General features: G+C 45.5%; 1 protein-coding gene across 3 annotated transcripts in view; it reads left to right on the top strand.

The window, feature by feature from the left end:
- The window catches only part of CFAP251 (cilia and flagella associated protein 251), a 263,063-nt gene that overhangs the window by 54,249 nt on the left and 187,381 nt on the right, over positions 1–21,433 (top strand). For all 3 annotated transcript variants that reach the window (XM_063964473.1, XM_063964472.1, XM_063964474.1), the window contains 4 exons: positions 4,662–4,771; positions 7,566–7,674; positions 7,948–8,028; positions 9,323–9,400. In XM_063964473.1, the coding sequence (XP_063820543.1) occupies positions 4,662–4,771; positions 7,566–7,674; positions 7,948–8,028; positions 9,323–9,400 (378 nt within the window). The remainder of the gene's footprint in view (positions 1–4,661; positions 4,772–7,565; positions 7,675–7,947; positions 8,029–9,322; positions 9,401–21,433) is intronic.

The raw sequence follows: 21,433 nt of genomic DNA, 5'->3' as shown, positions 1-21,433 counted from the left end.
AAGATGAGCACTCTGCAGCCACCACAGCAGAGACACCCTGGTCCTTGGAGACAGGGTTATCAGCCGATGCATCTGAAGATGCGATCCCGACCACTTGTCCAAGAGGTCCCACTGAAAGGTTCTTGCATGGAACCTGCCGAATGGGATTGCTTCGTATGAAGCTACCATTTTTCCCAGGACTCGTGTGCAGTGATGCACCGATACCTGTTTTGGTTTCAGGAGGTCTCTGACTAGAGATGACAGCTCCTTGGCTTTCTCCTGCGGGAGAAACACTTTTTTCTGTTCTGTGTCCAGAACCATCCCCAGGAACAGTAGGCGTGTGGAAGGAACCAGCTGTGACTTTGGAATGTTTAAAATCCATCCGTGCTGTTGTAGCACTTCCCGAGATAGTGCTACTCCGACCAACAACTGCTCCTTGGACCTCGCCTTTATAAGGAGATCGTCCAAGTACGGGATAATTAAAACTCCCTTTTTTTGAAGGAGTATCATCACTTCTGCCATTACCTTGGTAAACACCCTCGGTGCCGTGGACAGTCCAAACGGCAGTGTCTGGAATTGGTAATGGCAATCCTGTACCACAAATCTGAGGTACTCCTGGTGAGGATGGTAAATGGGGACATGCAGTTAAGCATCCTTGATGTCCACGAATACCATGTAATCCCCCTCGTCCAGGCTTGCAATAACCGCCCTGAGCAATTCCATCTTGAACTTGAATTTTTTATGTATGTGTTCAAGGATTTCAAATTTAAAATGGGTCTCACCGAACCGTCCGGTTTCGGTACCACAAACAGTGTGGAATAGTAACCCCCTCCTTGTTGAAGTAGGGGCACCTTGACTATCACCTGCTGGGAATACAGCTTGTGAATTGCCTCTAGCACAGCCTCCCTGCCTGAGGGAGTTGTCGGCAAGGCAGATTTGAGGAAAAGGCGGGGGGGAGACGCCTCGAATTCCAGCTTGTACCCCTGAGATACTACTTGAAGGAACCAGGGATCCACCTGTGAGCGAGCCCACTGATCGCTGAAATTTTTTTGAGGCGGCCCCCCACCGTACCTGGCTACGCCTGTGGAGCCCCCGCGTCATGCGGTGGACTCAGAGGCAGCGGGGGAAGAATTTTGATTCTGGGAACTGGCTGACTGGTGCAGCTTTTTCCCTCTTCCCTTATCTCTTTGCAGAAAGGAAGCGCCTTTGACCCGCTTGCTTTTCTGAAGCCGAAAGGACTGTACCTGATAATACAGTGCTTTCGTAGGCTGTGAGGAAACCTGAGGTAAAAAATTTTCTTTGAAGCTGTTGCTGTGGATACGAGGTCCCAGAGACCATCCCCAAACAATTCCTCACCCTTATAAGGCAGAATCTCTATGCGCCTTTTAAAATCAGAATCACCTGTCCAGTGTCCGGTCTCTAATACCCTCCTGACAGAATGGACATTACATTAATTCTGGATGCCAGCCGGCAAAATTTCCCTCTGTGCATCCCTCATATATAAGACGACGTCTTTAATATGCTCTTATGTTAGCAAACTAGTATCCCTGTTTGACAGGGTCACAGACCACGCTGCAGCAGCCCTATCTGCAGGTCTCAGTCTAGTACCTGAGTGTGTAAATACAGACTTCAGGATAGCCTCCTGCTTTTTATCAACAGGTACCTTCAAAGTGGCCGTATCCTAAGACGGCAGTGCCACCTTTTTTGACAAACGTGTGAGCGCCTTATCCACCCTAGGGGATATCTCCCAGCGTAACTTATCCTCTGGCGGGAAAGGGTACGCCATCAGTAACTTTTTAGAAATTACCAGTTTCTTATCGGGGGAACCCACGCTTTTTCACACACTTCATTCACTCATCTGATGGGGGAACAAAACACTACCTGCTTTTTCTCCCCAAACATAAAACCCTTTTTTAGTGGTACTTGGGTTAATGTCAGAAATGTGTTACACATTTTTTATTGCCGGGATCAAGTCACGGATGTTCCTAGTGGATTGTGTATATGTCTCAACCTCGTCGACACTGGAGTCACTCCGTGTCGACATCTGTGTCTGCCATCTGAGGGAGCGGCCGTTTTTGAGCCCCTGATGGCCTTTGAGACGCCTGGGCAGGCGCGGGCTGAAAAGCCGGCTGTCCCATAGCTGTTACGTCATCCAGTCTTTTATGTAAGGAGTTGACACTGTCGGTTAATACCTTCCACCTATCCATCCACTCTGGTGTCGGCCCCACAGGGGGCGACATCACATTTATCGGCATCTGCTCCGTCACCACATAAGCCTCCTCATCAAACATGTCGACACAGCCGTACCGACACACCGCACACACACAGGGAATGCTCTGACTGAGGACAGGACCCCACAAAGCCCTTTGGGGAGACAGAGAGAGAGTATGCCAGCACACACCAGAGCGCTATATAATGTGGGGATTAACACTATAACTGAGTGAATTTTCCCCAATAGCTGCTTGTATATACAATATTGCGCCTAAATTTAGTGCCCCCCCTCTCTTTTTAACCCTTTGAGCCTGAAAACTACAGGGGAGAGCCTGGGGAGCTGTCTTCCAGCTGCACTGTGAAGAGAAAATGGCGCCAGTGTGCTGAGGGAGATAGCCCCGCCCCTTTTTCGCGGACTTTTCTCCCGCTTTTTTATGGATTCTGGCAGGGGTATTTATCACATATATAGCCTCTGGGGCTATATATTGTGATTATTTTGCCAGCCAAGGTGTTTATATTGCCCTCAGGGCGCCCCCCCCCCCCCCCCCCCAGCGCCCTGCACCCATCAGTGACCGGAGTGTGAGGTGTACATGAGGAGCAATGGCGCACAGCTGCAGTGCTGTGCGCTACCTTGGTGAAGACTGAAGTCTTCTGCCGCCGATTTTCCGGACCATCTTCTTGCTTCTGGCTCTGTAAGGGGGACGGCGGCGCGGCTCCGGGAACGAACACCAAGGACGGGTCCTGCGGTCGATCCCTCTGGAGCTAATGGTGTCCAGTAGCCTAAGAAGCCCAAGCTAGCTGCAAGCAGGTAGGTTCGCTTCTTCTCCCCTTAGTCCCTTGATGCAGTGAGCCTGTTGCCAGCAGGTCTCACTGTAAAATAAAAAACCTAAAATATACTTTCTTTCTTGGAGCTCAGGAGAGCCCCTAGTGTGCATCCAGCTCGGCCGGGCACAGAAATCTAACTGAGGTCTGGAGGAGAGTCATAGTGGGAGGAGCCAGTGCACACCAGATAGTACCTAATCTTTCTTTTAGAGTGCCCAGTCTCCTGCGGAGCCCGTCTATTCCCCATGGTCCTTACGGAGTTCCCAGCATCCACTAGGCTGTCAGAGAAATACCTTTTTCAAAAATAACAGGAGCAATATAATGTTTCTTTTTCACGACCTCCCAATAGGTCTCTCCTCCAAAATGAATATATGTTGTTCAGTTTTTTAGCGACAGATACAACTAGAATGGTTACTTGTATCCAAATGTTAACAGTTTTAGATGGTCAGAGCTCTGAATCAGAATAGAGGTAATATTGTGTTGCCATCGTCCCGGCTAGGATTCGCTTTCCAGGCTGAGTAAATAATGTATAGTTACCCCTTGGTATCTCTGTTAAAGTACGGCCACGGGCGTCTCCGCTTACACCTGTCCTCCCGATGGTGATGCTCTCACCGCTGCGGGATTGGTAGCCGACCACGTGTACCTCTGCTCACTGGAATCTCAAGGTAATGATCTGTCAACTGGTGCAAGGACCGACGTTTGTCCGCGAGCTCCTGGCTGCTTGTCCTTTCCAGTAGAGATAGTCACCAATATGGGGACTGATGGTCACCACTACAGGAGCTGGTATGATTAGGAGAGTGATCTCTCAGCGGCAAAGGTCACTGGACGTGGAGCCGTTTGTAGGGCTCAATAGAAAATAAGGAGATCGGTTTGGAAAGTAACGTGAACTAATCAAGTCTAGTCAGCGCGTTTCGTCCCACAATGCACTGGGACTTTCTCAAGACTGTAGTTCTCCATAGCAATTCCTTCCTTTTATCATGCTTTGCTAATTAGTAAATTCATTACAGCTGATTGCTTGTGTTTAAAAGAGCCCAATCTTTGGACATATAACAATACAGGTAATTCATGCATATATAAACCAAAACGCAATATAATACACAATAAATTAATTACATAATATTTCATATTTATACGAGGCTTCTTTGAATTATACTTTACAGCCTTATTAGTGAATTTATGTTGGCATTTATGAAAGGGGCTGGTAGCAAAAAACTGGCTTCTTCTTGTCTTTGTTTAAGTGCTGAAACTAATAGCACCCCAGAACTGGAAACTAATAGCACCCCAGAATCAGTGAATGCATGAACATTGGGGCTAGTTACAAAATTGGGGTGGGGGCATACTTGAACACTTGCTGTCATTTTTCTCGTTACGTACGTCAGTTTACGTACTTTGAGCAAAATGTTCATATATCCTAGAACCATCGTCTTTTTTGCATAATCTTACTTTTTTGCTGAATATTCCTTTTAGACAACATGCGTCTGTTGTATTGGCCTCCGTTATATTCAAGTACGGTAAATATATCATGTTGGGGATTGGACTACACAAAGTTCCTGCATCTAAACTATCATGTTGTGACTGCTTGCATCTGAAAGTGTGGAAAGAGTGCTGGGTATACTAGTGTTTATATCCTGAATATCGTACTTTCCTAGGGTCACTGCAGCTGTATTTCCTGCATGTGTGTGAGTGAGGACAGACGATGGATTACTACAGCTGACGGCGGACCAGAGAGTCTCATCATAGTCTGGGATTCATTCTCAGGGTAAGTCCAGTCTACTTGTTCTGGATATAATATAGTCAGTAAAACAAAAAGGCGGTTGTTGTACACGCTTGCATACATGTTATGATATGTTTTGTTGAATCTATGTAGTTGAATGAACATGCGTGGTCCTCTCTCAGTGCTGTCACTGCTCTGATACAAATTCCATATAACATTCTTATACATATACTGTTCCATAAAAATATTGCTATGACACTACTATGAGCATATTCCATTCATTCTCTTTATGGTCTCTGATTAGATGCCAGGAGTAGAAATCAGGACATAATATGGGCCCAATACAGGAACGGCACAATTTGCCTTTTAAATTACAACAACAGCCTTCATCAAGCGGCACGCCTTCTTCAAGGTTGTCCCATACAGATCCAGTCAGACAATGTAACGGCAGTAGCTTACATAAACCGCCAGGGCGGAACAAAAAGCAGGGCGGCAATGGCAGAGGTGACAAAGATACTCCTCTGGGCAGAAAGACATGCACAAGCTCTGTCGGCAATTTTCATTCCGGGAGTGGACAACTGGGAAGCAGACTTCCTCAGCAGACACGATCTCCATCCAGGAGAATGGGGCCTTTCCCCCAGAAGTCTTTGCAGAGGTAGCAGATCGTTGGGGCGTTCCTCAAGTAGCTATGAAGGCATCACGTCTCAACAAGAAGCTTCAGAAATATTGTTCCAGGTCAAGAGACCCACAAGCAATAGCAGTGGATGCACTGGTGACCCAGTAGGCGTTTCAGTCGGTGTATCTGTTCCCTCCACTTCCACTAATACCAAAAGTTCTCAAGATCATCAGAAGAACAAGAGTTCGAGCAATTCTCATTGCTCCAGACTGGCCAAGGAGGGCTTGGTATCCAGATCTTCAGGAGTTATTACTGGAAGATCCTCAGCCTCTTCCTCTTCGCGAGGACCTGCTTCAGCAGGGGCCGTTTGTTTATCAAGACTTACCGCGGCTGCGTTTGACGGCATGGCTGTTGAGCGCCAAATCCTAGCCCATAAGGGTATTCCCAATGAAGTCATCCCCACACTTATTCTGGCCAGGAAAGGGGTAGCGTCCAAACATCACCATCGTATTTGGAGAAAATATGTATCTTGGTGTGAATACAAGAAGTCTCCTGCGGTGGAGTTCTAATTAGGACGTCTTCTCCTATTTCTACAGACGGGTAGACAAATATAAACAAATATTTTGCTGGCTTGAGATTAGGGTCTATCAAGGTCCAAATTTCGGCCTTGTCCATTTTCTTTCAGAAACGGTTGGCTTCCCTTCCTGAGGTTCAGACGTTCGTGAAGGGAGTTCTGCGCATCCAACCTCCTTTTGTGCCTCCTGCAGCGCCATGGGATCTTAATGTGGTGTTGCAGTTCCTTAAATCGGACTGGTTTGAGCCTCTACAAGAGGTAGAGTTTAAGTTTCTCACTTGGAAAGTGGTCATGCTGTTGGCCTTGGCCTCAGGCAGACGAGTGTCTGAATTAGGGGCTCTGTCACACAAGAGTCCTTATTTGATTTTTCATGAAGAAAGAGCTGAACTGCGGAAGCGTCAGCATTTTCTTCCAAAGGTTGTGTCTTATTTCCATATCAACCAACCTGTGGTGGTGTCATTGGCTTCTGACACCTCAGCCGTTTCAAAAGTCCTGGGATGTCGTCAGAGCGTTGAGGACTTATGTTGCAAGAACGGCTCGGATAAGGAAAACAGAATCTTTGTTTGTCCTCTATGACCCCAACATAGAGGACAAACAAAGCTTCTAAGCAGGCTATTGCGCTGGATCAGAGGTACCATTCAGCACGCTTATTCCACGGCAGGATTGCCATTACCGAGTTCGGTAAAGGCCCACTCTACAAGGAAAGTGGGTTCTTCCTGGGCGGCTGCCCGGGGTGTCTCGGCATTGCAAATTTGCCGAGCAGCTACTTGGTCAGGGGCAAACACGATTGCTAAGCTTTACAGGTTTGACACCTTGGCTGCTGACGACCTTCAGTTTGGTCAGTCAGTTCTACAGGAACATTAGCACTTTCCCACCCGTACTGGGAGCTTTGGTACATCCCCATGGTACTAAAATGGACCCCAGCATCCTCTAGGACGTAAGAGAAAATAGGATTTTAATTACCTACCTGTAAATCCTTTTCTCGTAGTCCGTAGAGGATGCTGGGCGCCCGCCCATTGCTCATTTTTCCTGCAGAATTACGTTTTATCTTTTTACACAGGTTCTCATGTGTTAAGATGTTCACAGCTGTTGCTGTTGTGTTATGCATGCACGTTAGCATGGGTTATGTTGAAAGCCATGTTAGGCGGCATGTTTTGTATGGTGTGAGCTGGTGTGAATCTCGCCACAAGTTTAATAGTAATTCCTCTCTCAAGAATGTCCGTCTCCTCGGGCACAGTTCCTATAATGAGGTCTGGAGGAGGGGCATAGATGGAGGAGCCAGTTCACACTGTTGAAAAGTCTGAAAGTGCCGAAGGCTCCTGCGGAACAGTCTATACCCCATGGTACTAAATTGGACCCCAGCATCCTCTACGGACTACGAGAAAAGGATTTACCGGTAGGTAGTTAAAATCCTATTTTTTCTTTTTTAGTTATATTGTTTCTTAGAACAAGATTTACTCAGCAAAGACCACTTACATAACTGCCGGGAGGTTAACTGTCAGAAAACATTTTGTGGCCCTCCATTCAGTCTTGTTATTGGCACTCCAAGCAAAAAAGTTTGCCTGTCCTACCTTAAATGAATTAAGTTATTATACAGTATGTGAAAGCGATATGTCTAATGTGATGTGTTATATTTCCTCTTTTTGCAGCATCCCTGTTCATACTATATTCCAAAGTCATCCAGAAGGGGGAGTAGTTGCTGTAGCTATGTCTCACAATGCAAAGTACTTGGCAACTATTGGAGGTGGAACTATTCAGGTATTCAATCAATTTATTTTTTGTGTCTGGCTTATTAAGAAGTTGATGTAAAAATATAATGTGCTGCAAAGATAAAAATTAGATTAAATAAGCTGTGTTTCGCTCTCTGTACTACCGGTATGTATATGTGCTTTGCTGTAGCTCATTATACTATTTGCAGTATTAAATGTGTAAGTAATTAGGTTTATTTTCAATATTAACTAAGTTCATTGAGTCATTGTTGTAAATGATATCTTACTACAATCTTTTGCTGACCCATCTTTCCACTCACAGAAAGTCTGCATTTGGGAATGGACGACAGGTTGTGATTCACCAGTGTGTACTGCAGAGCTTAGCGCACAGTTTGGCCTTCAGGTGAGACCCACACCTGACACTGTATTTAGGATATATGTTGCTGACAACAGCTGTAGTGACTGGCTAAAGTCTCCTATACTAAAGTGTACATGAAAGGTCCTCATAATCATCATTCTGTCCTTTGCTTTACTCTTTCTTTTCTCTTCCAGCTCGCTTTTCTCTGCCAAGTCTCTCTCTTTTCCTCTCGCTTTTCCCCCCTTACTTATGTATTTTCATCCCCCAAAGCGCTTTTCCCTACCAGATCTTCTTTTCTCACCTTTTTCCTCCAATTGTTTCTTTTTGTTTTTTGTTCTTTTTCTTTTTGTTTTTCTCTCTCTTTCATTCCTAGTGCCCAGTTTCTCGCCCTCAAGCTCTCTGTTTATTATCCATCTCTCTATGGCACCCTTGAGCTTTCCTTTTATAACTATCCATTGGCATGTCCATCCTTGTCTCTCTCTCTGCTTTCACGTTTGCTGATTGCTGCCGGCTTCTCAGTACTTCTTTAACCCCACAAAGTAGTAATATAATGGCATCCCACTACACCATGCGGCCAACACGGGAAACTGGAAACACTGTGGATTCAGCTCCTTTAGCTGCGATAGAACAGAACGGCACACCGTGACCAGTAACATTGCTAGATCTCCATAGAGGTGCACAGGAGAAATGGCTATGTTGCAGGTACCTCATACATAGAATATGTGCACAGCTGCTCCACAGTACCCCTGTGTGTACTCTGAGTGCGACAACCCCAGTAGTAGTGGTGCATGCAACAAAATAAGAATGACGGGTAGGTGATAGTTCTGCATAGTCTAAAATACTTGTTACATTAACAAATTGTACAATACCATATGGATGTGTCTTACTTGAGAGATGAGATAAATGTTTGCTATAATGAATACCTGTCATGTACCCTAGAGACGTTCAGCAGAGGATTAAAAACACTTGAAGAAAAGGGGTAGCAAGAAATACTGATGCTATATTGTATATGGGTGAAATTGATCTTGAGTCTGGAGAGTAGGGATAGGTGAAATTGAACTTGAGTCTGAAGAGTATGGATGGCTATCGATAGTCTCATCAATACTCTACACTGATGACAGGAAACCATCAGTGTAAAACTATTGATTGTTTGAACAGGGAAGTGGGTAAGGCTAAGCATTGTGACAAGGGATAGTTGCAAAGCACTGGGTGATGGCAAAACATTGACGGTTGATGGCCATTTCTACTGGAGAGAAGGAAATATTACCAAAATTTAGAAAGAAGTGAGGTTGTCTAGGTGTTTTACTTTCTACTGTATAAATATCTGTTCACTTTTCAGAAATATATTATATTTAATACTCAAGATGAGAAACAGCTAATCACCAACAGTGAAACACAGGTCATATTTTATTCATGGGTAAGTAAATTCACAATTTATTAGAGCCTTTCTTGATCATTAAATATTTAATATAATAATTAATTTTATCTCTGGTTATTTAATTTGTTTTCTAAATTGATACAGCATTGTAAATCTTTTTATCCAGAAAACTCGTATTTATTCATACTGGATACAAGCTAATATTTAAAACAGTGATTGCGTCTGTATGCAGTTACTGTCATATCTATTATATATTTCTCCTTACGTCCTAGAGGATGCTGGGGACACGTCAAGACCTTGGGGTATAGACGGGATCTGCAGGAGACATGGGCACTTTAAGACTTTAAAAGGGGTGTGAACTGGCTCCTCCCTCTATGCCCCTCCTCCAGACTCCAGTTAGATTCTGTGCCCAGTGAGACTGGATGCACACTGAGGAGCTCTCCTGAGTTTCTCTGAAAAAAGACTTTTGTTAGGTTTATTATTTTCAGGGAGACCTGCTGGCAACAGGCTCCCTGCATCGTGGGACTGAGGAGAGAGAAGCAGACCTACTTCTGTGAGTTTCAAGGCTCTGCTTCTTAGGCTACAGGACACCATTAGCTCCTGAGGGTCTGATCGCTAGGTACGCCTAGATGCTCGTTCCCGGAGCCCGCCGTCACCCCCCCTTACAGAGCCAGAAGTCAGAAGACGGGTGAGTAGAAGAAGATCAGAAGACTTCAGTGACGGTTTTGAGGTACCGCACAGCGGCCGCGCTGCACGCCATGCTACCACACACACAGCGGCACTACAGGGTTTCAGTACCGGGATAGGCGCTGGGTTGTGAGCTGGCAAACTCCCTCTGTGTTTCTCTGACAGGCTTTACTGTGGGTCTGTCCCCTATATGCCCAGTGTGTTTGTGGTGTCGGTACACGTGTGTCGGCATGTCTGAGGCTGAGTGCTCTTCCCAGGAGGAGACTGGATTAGGGAAAGAAACAACTGTGGGAGTGACCCTGTCGGCACCGCCGACGCCTGATTGGGTAAATGTTTTGAGTGCTTTGAATGCGAATGTGGCTCTATTAAATAAGAGATTGGATAAGTCTGAGTCTCAGACCCAGGCATGAAAGAAATCCGTGGAGGATGTGTTGTCACAAGTTCAGACCCCCTCGGGGTCACAAAAGCGTTCTTTTACCCAGATAGCAGATACAGATACCGACACGGACTCTGACTCCAGTGTCGACTATAGTGATGCCAGATTAAATCCAAAACTGGCTAAAAGCATTCAGTACATGATTGTGGCGATAAAAGACGTGTTACATATCACGGAGGACCCTGCTGTTCCTGATACAAGGGTCTGTACGTTTAAAGGAAAGAAACCTGAGGTAACGTTTCCTCCCTCTCATGAACTGAACACTCTTTTTGAAAAGGTTTGGGAAAATCCTGACAAGAAGTTTCAGATTCAGAATTCCGGTGGTATATCCGTTCCCCTCTGGGGATAGGGAAAAGGGGGAGTCACCCCCCACTGTGGACAAAGCTCTGTCACGGCTGTCCAAAAGGTGGCGCTTCCGTCTCCTGACACGGCAGCCCTAAAAGAACCTGCGGATCGTAAGCAGGAAAATACATTGAAATCCATTTATGTCACTACGGGTACGCTACTCAGACCTGCCGTTGCTTCAGCGTGGGTGAGTAGCGCTATTGAAAAGTAGGCAGATAACTTGTCATCTGAGTTTGATACCCTGGGTAGGGATAACATTCTTTTGACTCTGGGTCATATCAGGGATGCTGCAGCCTACCTTAAGGAAGCTGCGAGGGACATTGGCCTTTTGGGATCAAGAGCCAATGCTAAGGCAGTATCAGCTAGGAGAGCATTGTGGATTCATCAATGGAATGCTGATGCTGACTCTAAGAAGGCTATGGAGTCTCTGCCGTATAAAGGTGGTGTCTTGTTTGGTGACGGCCTCGCTGACCTGGTATCTACGGCTACCGCGGGTAAGTCATCCTTTTTACCTTATGTTCCTGCTCAACAAAAGAAAACGCACCACTATCAGATGCAGTCCGTTCGGCCCAATGAATACAAGAAAGGACGAGGGTCTTCCTTCTTTGCTTCTAGAGGAAGAGGAAAGGGAAAGAGGTCACCGGCTGTGGCAGGTTCCCAAGAGCAGAAGTCCTCTCCGGCTTCTACCAAATCCACCGCATGACGCTGGGACTCCTCTGCGGGAGTACGCACCAGTGGGGGCGTCTCCGACTCTTCAGTCATTTCTGGGTTCGTTCGACCCTAGACCCATGGGTATTAGAAATAGTGTCCCAAGGGTACAAGCTGGAATTTCAAGATGTGCCCCCTCGACGATTTTTCAAATCAGCCTTACCAGTTTCTCTTCCGGACAGGGAGGTGGTATGCGGTGCTATACAAAACCTATGTCAAAATCAAGTCATTGTCACGGTGCCCCCGTCACAACAGGGAGAAGGCTTTTATTCGAGCCTGTTCGTGGTCCCGAAGCTGGACGGCTCGGTCAGACCTATTCTGAATTTAAAATCCCTCGATTTCTATCTAAAAAAAAAAAATTTAAAGTCAAGATGGAGTCTCTCCGAGTAGTGATCTCCAGTCTGGAGGAAGGGGATTTTATGGTGTCGGTCGACATAAAGGATGCCTACTTACACGTCCCCATATATCCTCCACTTCAAGCTTACCTGAGGTTTGCCGTTCAGGATTGTCATTATCAATTTCAGACGTTGCCGTTTGGTCTGTCCACGGCTCCGAGGGCTTTCACCAAGATTATGGCGGAAATGATGGTTCTCCTGCGCAAGCAAGGAGTCACAATTATCCCGTACTTGGACGATCTCCTGATAAAAGCGAGGTCCAAGGAACAATTACTGCAGAGCGTGACGCTCTCCCTGACAATTTTGCAACAACATGGTTGGCTCCTAAACTTGCCAAGATCATCCAAAACCAGAATCTGACTCCTGTGGTGGCTGCACAGCTCTCACCTCCTAGAGGGACGCAAATTCGGGATCCAGGACTGGAACCTGGTGACCACGGATGCGAGTCTCCGAGGCTGGGGTGCAGTCACACAGGGGGAAAATTTCCAGGGAAAATGGTCAAGCAAGGAAGCTTGTCTACACATAAACATTCTGGAGTTAAGGGCCATTTACAACGGCCTTCTACATGCAGAACATCTTCTTCGCGATCTGCCCGTCTTGATTCAGTCGGACAACATAACAGCAGTGGCGTACGTAAACTGCCAGGGCGGGACGAAGAGCAGAGCGGCAATGACAGAAGCCACAAAAGTTTTCCGCTGGGCGGAAAGGCATGTAAGCGCTCTGTCAGCAGTCTTCATTCCGGGTGTAGACAACTGGGAAGCAGACTTCCTCAGCAGACACGATCTCCATCCAGGAGAGTGGGGTCTTCATCAAGAGGTCTTTGCAGGAGTGACAAGTCGTTGGGGAATTCTCAAATAGACATGATGGCGTCGCGCCTCAACAAGAAACTTCCGAGATATTGTTCCAGGTCAAGGGACCCTCAAGCAATAGCAGTGGACGCTCTAGTGACACCGTAGGTGTTTCAGTCAGTATATGTGTTCCCTCCGATTCCACTCATTCCAAAAGTGATAAAGATCATAAGAAGAATAAGGGTTCAGGCAATCCTCATTGTTCCAGACTGGCCAAGGAGGGCTTGGTATCCAGATCATCAGGAATTGCTCATAGGAGATCCCTTGCCTCTTCCTCTGCGAGAGGATCTGTTACAGCAGGGGCCGTGCGTGTACCAAGACGGCTTGGAGGTTGAGCGCAGGATCCTACCCCGAAAGGGTATTCCCGGTGAAGTAATTCCCACACTACTTCAGGCTAGAAAAGAGGTAACGGCGAAACATTATCACCGTATTTGGAGAAAATATGTGTCTTGGTGTGAATCCAAGAAGGCTCCTACGAAAGAATTTCAGCTGGGCCGTTTTCTCCATTTTCTGCAAGCAGGGGTGGATGCGGGCCTAAAGTTAGGCTCAATTAAAGTACAAATTTCGGCCTTGTCAATTTTCTTTCAAAAAAGAATTGGCTTCCCTTCCGGAAGTTCAGACTTTCGTGAAAGGCGTGCTGCACATCCAACCTCCCTTTGTGCCCCCGGTGGCACCATGGTATCTTAACGTGGTGTTGCATTCCTGCAATCTCATTGGTTTGAACCTTTACGTAAGGTAGAGTTGAAATTCGTCAATTGGAAAGTGATCATGCTGTTGGCCTTGGCCTCTGCAAGGCAGGTGTCTGAATTGGCGGCTTTGTCTCACAAGAGCCCCTATTTGATCTTCCATGAAGATAGAGCGGAGTTAAGAACTCGTCAGCAATTTCTGCCTAAAGTGGTGTCATCATTTCAAATGAACCAACCTATTGTGGTGCCAGTGGCTACTGACGCCTTTGAAGAATCGAAGTCTCTAGATGTGGTCAGAGCTTTGAAAATTTATGTAGCCAGAATGGCTCAGATTAGGAAAACGGAGGCTCTGTTTGTCCTGTATGATCCCAACAAGATTGGGGCTCCTGCTTCCAAGCAGACTATTGCACGCTGGATCTGTAATACGATTCGGCAAGCTCATTCTGCGGCTGGATTGCCGTTACTGAAATCGGTGAAGGCCCATTCTACCAGAAAGGTGGGCTCATCCTGGGCGGCTCACAAAAATAAAAGTTGATAAAATACCGTGCGCCAAATAATAGCTGCCTTCTGGTTTCAAAATGGAAAAGAAAGTGTCACCAACACTTAATAAATCGATGCAGTCAAAAGAGAATACCATTTGAATCCACTGGCGCTCATGAAAGATAAACAGAACAAACAATCATAGTGTATTATGTATGTAAATGAGTGATAAAAACATAGGGAATCTTTTGGTAGGTCTTGTACCTAAATTATATGTCTACTGTTTTAAGAGTAGACAAACACGTTTTCATAGGAGCTGGAATCTCACCAGTCTGGATTCTGTCCCCTTATAATCCTCTCCTCGGTGATGGGCCCGAAAAAAGAGAAGGATAGAAACCTCCAATAGTGCAACACTATTTATTTCACAACAACATCACTTTAAAAACACTTGGGGATAAGGGTGGTCTCTCACCAAAGGAAATGGTCCACTGAATAAGCAGACAAAACAGCGAAATTGAAGATGGTAACACCAGGCGTCCCCGGGATTCGCCGTCCAGATCCTATGTTGATATCCCAGACGTCTCCCCAAAGTAAACAGATCCTCCTGCCAACGCGTTTCGACACACCAGTGTCTTTTTCAAGGCATAAGGAGGATAAACCATTTCTACATATTTATACCCTTTTCAATTGGGTATTCAGTCCCACCTATTTCCAGACATGGATCAACTACTTCGAATATTCCCATTACAACATTCAACAACATCCCTTCCCGAAGTCCACTCCATTCCTTTTTATCTTAATAGAAACTCCCGCCATCAAGCAAGTCTCTAAGTCATCACAAACTCCCGGAAGTCGTCATCAACCCCGCGCCCGGCACGTCATTGCCAGAGGTGACGTCACCGCCTTCACGTCATTCCCGGAAGTAGATCGCGGACATGCCGAAAACTCCGTCCGCCCACTACACCCGGATGTAATGGGTGTACAGCTTCACTCGTCCTACCGGAAATGTCCTGTCCTCCTGATATTTCTGGTTATCAACCCCGCACCCGGCACGTCATTACCGGAAGTGACGTCACCGCCATCACGTCATTCCCGGAAGTAGATCGCGGACATGCCGAAAACTCCGTCCGCCCACTACACCCGGATGCAATGGGTGTATAGCTTCATTTGTCCTGCCGGAAATGTCCTGTCCTCCTGATATTTCTGGTTATCATCAGGGAACCTCCCCATAATGATTCCGGTATTGGCGGACTTATTGGAGTGATATTGTATAAGAAAACCAATCGAATGTCCATTTATATTAGAAATTACCTCAAAGAAACAAGAAAGAATATATAGTAAACACATTAGCAGCATCACAGCACCTTGTTTGAAAAACACATCACAATACTCCCAGAAAACATTAATTATGAATAAGAAAAGGGGACAATAAGAAATTCATCTAAAAATAACCTCACAGTTTCAAATACAAAGAAGGGATCATAAAAATTATATAAACCATTTTAACTCAAAATCTTTGTTTAACCCTTTGGGGGCAAGGGTCCCACAGTTAAAAATCATCATCATCTCATTTCTTGCTAGTTTAGACACTAAATCATTCCCCCTAATATCTCCCGTAATGTGTCTTAAACCATAAAAATTCTTAATGTGGGCTACATCACAATTATGAACATTCTTAAAATGTAGGGAAAGGGCACGTGTCTCCATGCCCTTTGCAATATTGACACATGAACCAACCTTGTTTGTCCTGTATGATCCCAACAAGATTGGGGCTCCTGCTTCCAAGCAGACTATTGCACGCTGGATCTGTAATACGATTCGGCAAGCTCATTCTGCGGCTGGATTGCCGTTACTGAAATCGGTGAAGGCCCATTCTACCAGAAAGATGGGCTCATCCTGGGCGGCTGCCAGGGGGGTCTCTGCGTTACAGTTTTGCCGAGCAGCTATTTGGTCGGGTTCAAACACTTTTGCAAAGTTTTACAAGTTTGATACCCTGGCTAAGGAAGACCTCTTGTTTGGTCAATCGTTGCTGCAGAGTCTTCCGCACTCTCCCGCCCGTTCTTGAGCTTTGGTATAAACCCCATGGTCTTGAAGTGTCCCCAGCATCCTCTAGGACATAAGGAGAAAATAGGATTTTAATGCCTACCGGTAAATCCTTTTTTCTTAGTCCGTAGAGGATGCTGGGCGCCCGTCCCAGTGCGTACTGTATCTGCAGTTATTGGTTATGGTTACACACGTGTTCTGTTGCGGTTATAGTCAGCCTGTTGCTGTCATTATTCATGCCGTTGCATGCATTGGGTTGAATGCCATGTTGTACGGCATGTTTGAGGTGTGAGCTGGTATGTATCTCACCTTAGTTTAAATCAAAATAAATCCTTTTTCCTCGAAATGTCCGTCTCCCTGGGCACAGTTCCTATAACTGGAGTCTGGAGGTGGGGCATAGAGGGAGGAGCCAGTTCACACCCCTTTTAAAGTCTTAAAGTACCCATGTCTCCTGCGGATCCCATCTATACCCCATGGTCTTGAAGTGTCCCCAGCATCCTCTACGGACTAAGAGAAAAGGATTTACCGGTAGGTATTAAAATCCTATTTTTCCTTGGGAGATAAAAATATGTTGGACTTAATGTGCACAGTGCACACCTGTCCTCTCCCTACCAAACAATATAAAAAGAAGCTGATCAACATTCAGACTCCTATAATATTCCAACCAGTGTTTGCTATGACACCTTGAGATTCCTGGTCATTGTTTATGTATTGGTGTCCAAAATAAGTGGCCTCAAAGACGTGTAGGGTGGAAAGAAGGTGGACACAAACAGTATGTCGGGTACATTATTTGGATAGGATAATTCTGTGAGATCACAGGATCCCTTTGGTATGCCTGGCCTGGCTGAATGGATTCGTACAGAAGTTCATATCATTTGAGGGGATCAGAAGCTTTGTGAATGGGTGTAAAGTCTGACATGCATGTGGGTGCCAGGAGCTGTTTGTACAAGTATGGGGGGTGTAGCAGGAATGTCTTGCGCCGTGTGCTGGTTCTATCCTCTCTCTGTGTCTCTCGAGAAGGGCTCTTTGTGGGTTAATTGTGCTTTTAACCTTTTCCTGTGTGTGTGCTGTTACTTCTGCAGTATGTCAGGCAAAGAGTGTGTATCATGCAAGGTACAGTGTTCCTCTTCTCCAGGGGGTTCACTAGTGTGTACTCAGTGTAGTATCCCTTCTCAGGCTAGCGGGACGGAGCCAGCATGGCTGGACTTCATTCGGGGGATGATTTCCACCATTTCTATTAAATTATCTTGTAATGAGAATGAGACGCAATACTTAAGACATGTAAGATTGGAATAGGATCGATAATTTCATTAAGCGCATAGAGTGAAAGCAAATATTAACAATATTGAATCACTTTTCTATTCAGAAACAAGTGAAGGTTTTTATATTTAGCGTACCCCCACTCACGCTGTTCGTGGGTATATAAAATACATCAAGGTATCTTTGTTCTTCTTAAACACGCAATCTAGATGTTCACAGTATCCAATATCTAAGACGTTAAACTGGGTATCGTACCCCAACTCACACAGCTATGGGAATATGGACTCCTATCAAGGTTTCTTTTCCCTCTTATTCCAAAGGCCGGTTCCTGACGTACACTTCTGTCTCAGGATCGCCTCGTATGCAAGGGAAGAAATAACAACAAACAATGTGTGGTATTTTCTACACCTAGTTGGAATTTTGTCTGTGATATTGTTCTCATATGGACATACACCCAAAATGATCCACCATGTGTTAGGTCATCAGTTCTACACCATTACGTAAAGGTCTAAGGACCGAAACGCGTCGACAGACTGCTGTGTGAGTAGCCTCTTTTTTATGTTTGATGTATTTTTTTCTTGTAATTTTTAAGACTTTTATGGAATTATCCCACCATTATATCTAATGGTGGTGGGACTGCTTTGTATGTTCCTTTGAGGAAATAAATTGTTAAACCTTTTTGGAGACTACAAGCCTCTCAGTTTCTACTGTTGAACCTGCTGCATGTGAGGACACAGTAAAGATACCTTGATGAGAAAGACGTTGTCTACTTACCTGTGAGTTGGGGTACGCCCATAAAGATTTTTTCTGAAACACCATAAAGATACCTTTATAGGAGTCACCCCACTGATTGCTGTGTGAGTTGGGGTACGCAACCTAATTTTAAAGATCGGTGGAGGGCCCTTTACGTAATGGTGTAGAACTGATGACCTAACACATGGTGGATCATTTTGGGTGTATGTCCATATGAGAACAATATCACAGACAAAATTCCAACTAGGTGTAGAAAATACCACACATTGTTTGTTGTTATTTCTTCCCTTGCATACGAGGCGATCCTGAGACAGAAGTGTACGTCAGGAACCGGCCTTTGGAATAAGAGGGAAAAGAAACCTTGATAGGAGTCCATATTCCCATAGCTATGTGAGTTGGGGTACGATACCCAGTTTTACGTCTTAGATATTGGATACTGTGAACATCTAGATTGCGTGTTTAAGAAGAACAAAGATACCTTGATGTATTTTATATACCCACGAACAGCGTGAGTGGGGGTACGCTAAATATAAAAACCTTCACTTGTTTCTGAATAGAAAAGTGATTCAATATTGTTAATATTTGCTTTCACTCTATGCGCTTAATGAAATTATCGATCCTATTCCAATCTTACATCTTTTACTAACAATAATTTGGATTAGGGGTGATATCCAATTGGATTGATATTTTCTATAAGCAGCATTTCTCCTGCGCCAAAGTGTGTGATCTACAAGAAAAAAAATTTTGTGCAATACTTAAGACAGTCTATGACTGAGTTCATGCAAAAGGACTCAGCACTCAGACTAGCGTCTCAGTCCTCTACCATTTTTCCGCAAAAATGTACTTTGGCCCATATCCTGCATTTTGACTGATAATGAAGTGTCAGAAATGGAGGAAGGTGAGGTGGACATAGAGGTAGGGAGGGTATTCTGTCGCAGGGTGTGGAGGCTCTCATAGACTCTATAAAGGGAAGTCCTAAATATTCCTGATAAGGTGAGAGGAGTGTGAGGAATCTTTCTTTAATGTGAAGAAAAAATCCTCAGCCACTTTTCCTGTGTCAAAGGAACTAAATACCCTATTTGAAGAACCGTGGGTTAATCTAAATAAGATATTTCAAATTTATTATCATCTTTTCCTTTTCTTACTGAGGATAGGAAAAAATGGGAAAATCCACCGATAGTGGATGCGTCAGTCTCCAGGCTCTCGCGTAAAATAGTATTACCTGTTCCCGGTGCAGCCTCCCTAAAAGATGCAGCTGATCATAAGAATTAAACTACACTCAAATCTTTGTATACAGCTGCTGGGGTGGCCCAGAAACCCACTACAGCATGTGGGTGGATTACGCGAGCCATTGCTAAATGGTCTGGTAATTTAATTGAGGTGTTAGACACCTTACCTCAAGAGAAAATTGTTTTACTCTTGCAACACATACAAGACTCTGCAAACTTTAATGGTGGAAGCCATTAAGGAAATAGGTATGCTTAATGCACGCACCACAGCTATGGCAGTGTCGGCATGCAGTGGATTATGGCTACGTCAGTGGACTGCTGACGCGGACACCAAAAAAGGTGTGGAAGGCCTGCCTTTCACAGGTGAGGCCTTATTTGGCGATGAACTCAACAAGTGGATTTCACGAGCTACTGCGGGTAAATCCAACTATCTGCCATCTGCAGCTTCGCCATCTAGGAAGGCCTACTCAGGACCCAATTTACAGTCCTTTCGGACTGCAAAGTTTTAGGGAAAAGCCAGAGGCTCTTCTACCGCCACCAGAGGTGCTAGAGGTAAACCACGCAAACCAGCGTCTGCTGGTTTACAGGATCAGAGCTCCGGCTCTGCCTCCTCAACACCTTCTGCATGATGGTGGACAGCAATGCCTGGGAGACAGGCAGGTGGGAGCCCGGCTAAAATTCTTCCGTCACACCTGGGCAAGATCTTTCCAGGAACCCTGGGTCATAGACCTTATATCCCAGGACTACAGGCTGGAGTTCTAGGATCTCCCACCTCACAGATTCTTCAAATCAGGCTTACCAGTTTCATAAGAGGCAAGAATAACCTTACAAGACACCATTCAAAAATGTTACAGACCCAGGTCATTGTTCCAGTTCCACCTCATCTACAAAACAAGTGTTACTATTCCAGCTTGTTTGTAGTACCGAAACCGGACGGTTTGGTAAGACCGATTCTGAACCTCAAGTCATTGAACTCATACTTACGAGTATTCAAGTTCAAGATGGAGTCTCTGAGAGTGGTGTTCTCAGGTCTGGAAGAGGGGGAATTCCTAGTGTCTCTGGATATCAAGGATGCGTACCTTCACATTCCGATCTGGCCGCCTCGTCAGGCTTATCTATGGTTTGCGCTGCAGGACTGTCACTACCAGTTCCAGGCCCTGCCATTTGGTCTCTCCACGGCACCGCGGGTGTTCACCAAAGTGATGGCAGAGATGATGCTACTACTCAGCAAACAAGGAGGGAACGTGATTCCTTACCTGGACGATCTTCTGATAAAAAGGCTGCGTCCAGGTAGCAGTTGTTGGAGAACATTGGTCTCACAACCAGATTACTCCTAGATCAATGGTGGATTCTGAACCTACCAAAATCTCACCTAGAACCAACGCAGAAGCTTCATTTCCTGGGAATGATACTGGACACAGAGTCTCAGAGAGTGTTCCTTCCCTTGGAAAAGGCAATGGTAATCCAGTCGATGGTTTGGGCTGTCTTGAAGCCGACCCGAATCTCAGTACATCCGTGCATCTGCCTTCTGGGGAAAATGGTGGCTTCTTATGAAGCAATTCAGTATGGAAGGTTTCATGCGAGGACATTCCAGCTGGATCTGTTGGACAGATGGTCTGAATCACATCTTCACATGCATCAAAGGATTCGTCTGTTGCCAAAAGCCAGAAACTCCCTCCTGTGGTGGCTACAAACTTCTCACCTAGTGAAGGTACGGGATTCAGAATTGGATTCTTCTAACCACAGACGCAAACCTCAGAGGTTAGGGTGCAATCTCCCAAGGGGTGCAGTTTCAAGGAAGGTGGTCAAGTCAGGAAGTCGTCCTTCCAGTAAACATCCTGGAACTCAGGGCTGTCTACAACGCCCTTCTGCAGGCCTCATCTCTTCTTCAGAATCAGGCCATTCAAGTTCAGTTGAACAATGTGACGTCGGTGACGTACATAAACCAACAGAGAGGAATGAAAAGCAGAGCCGCAATGTCAGAGGTGTCAAGAATTCTCTGGGTGGAAAAACATGCCGTGGCATTGTCGTCAAGCTTCATTCCTGGGGTAGACAGCTGGGAAGCATATTTTCTCAGCAGACACGACCTGCACCCGGGGGAATGGGGCCTCCACCCGGAGGTGTTCCAGTGGCTGACACGTTGGTGGGGTTATCCACAAATCGACATGATGGCCTCTCAACTCAACAAGAAGCTCAAGCTGT

Source organism: Pseudophryne corroboree, chromosome 1 (genome assembly GCF_028390025.1).
Source record: "Pseudophryne corroboree isolate aPseCor3 chromosome 1, aPseCor3.hap2, whole genome shotgun sequence".
Taxonomy (NCBI): Eukaryota; Metazoa; Chordata; class Amphibia; order Anura; family Myobatrachidae; genus Pseudophryne; species Pseudophryne corroboree.
Note: the sequence above shows the minus strand (reverse complement) of the source record. Positions and strands in the feature narration are given on the sequence as shown.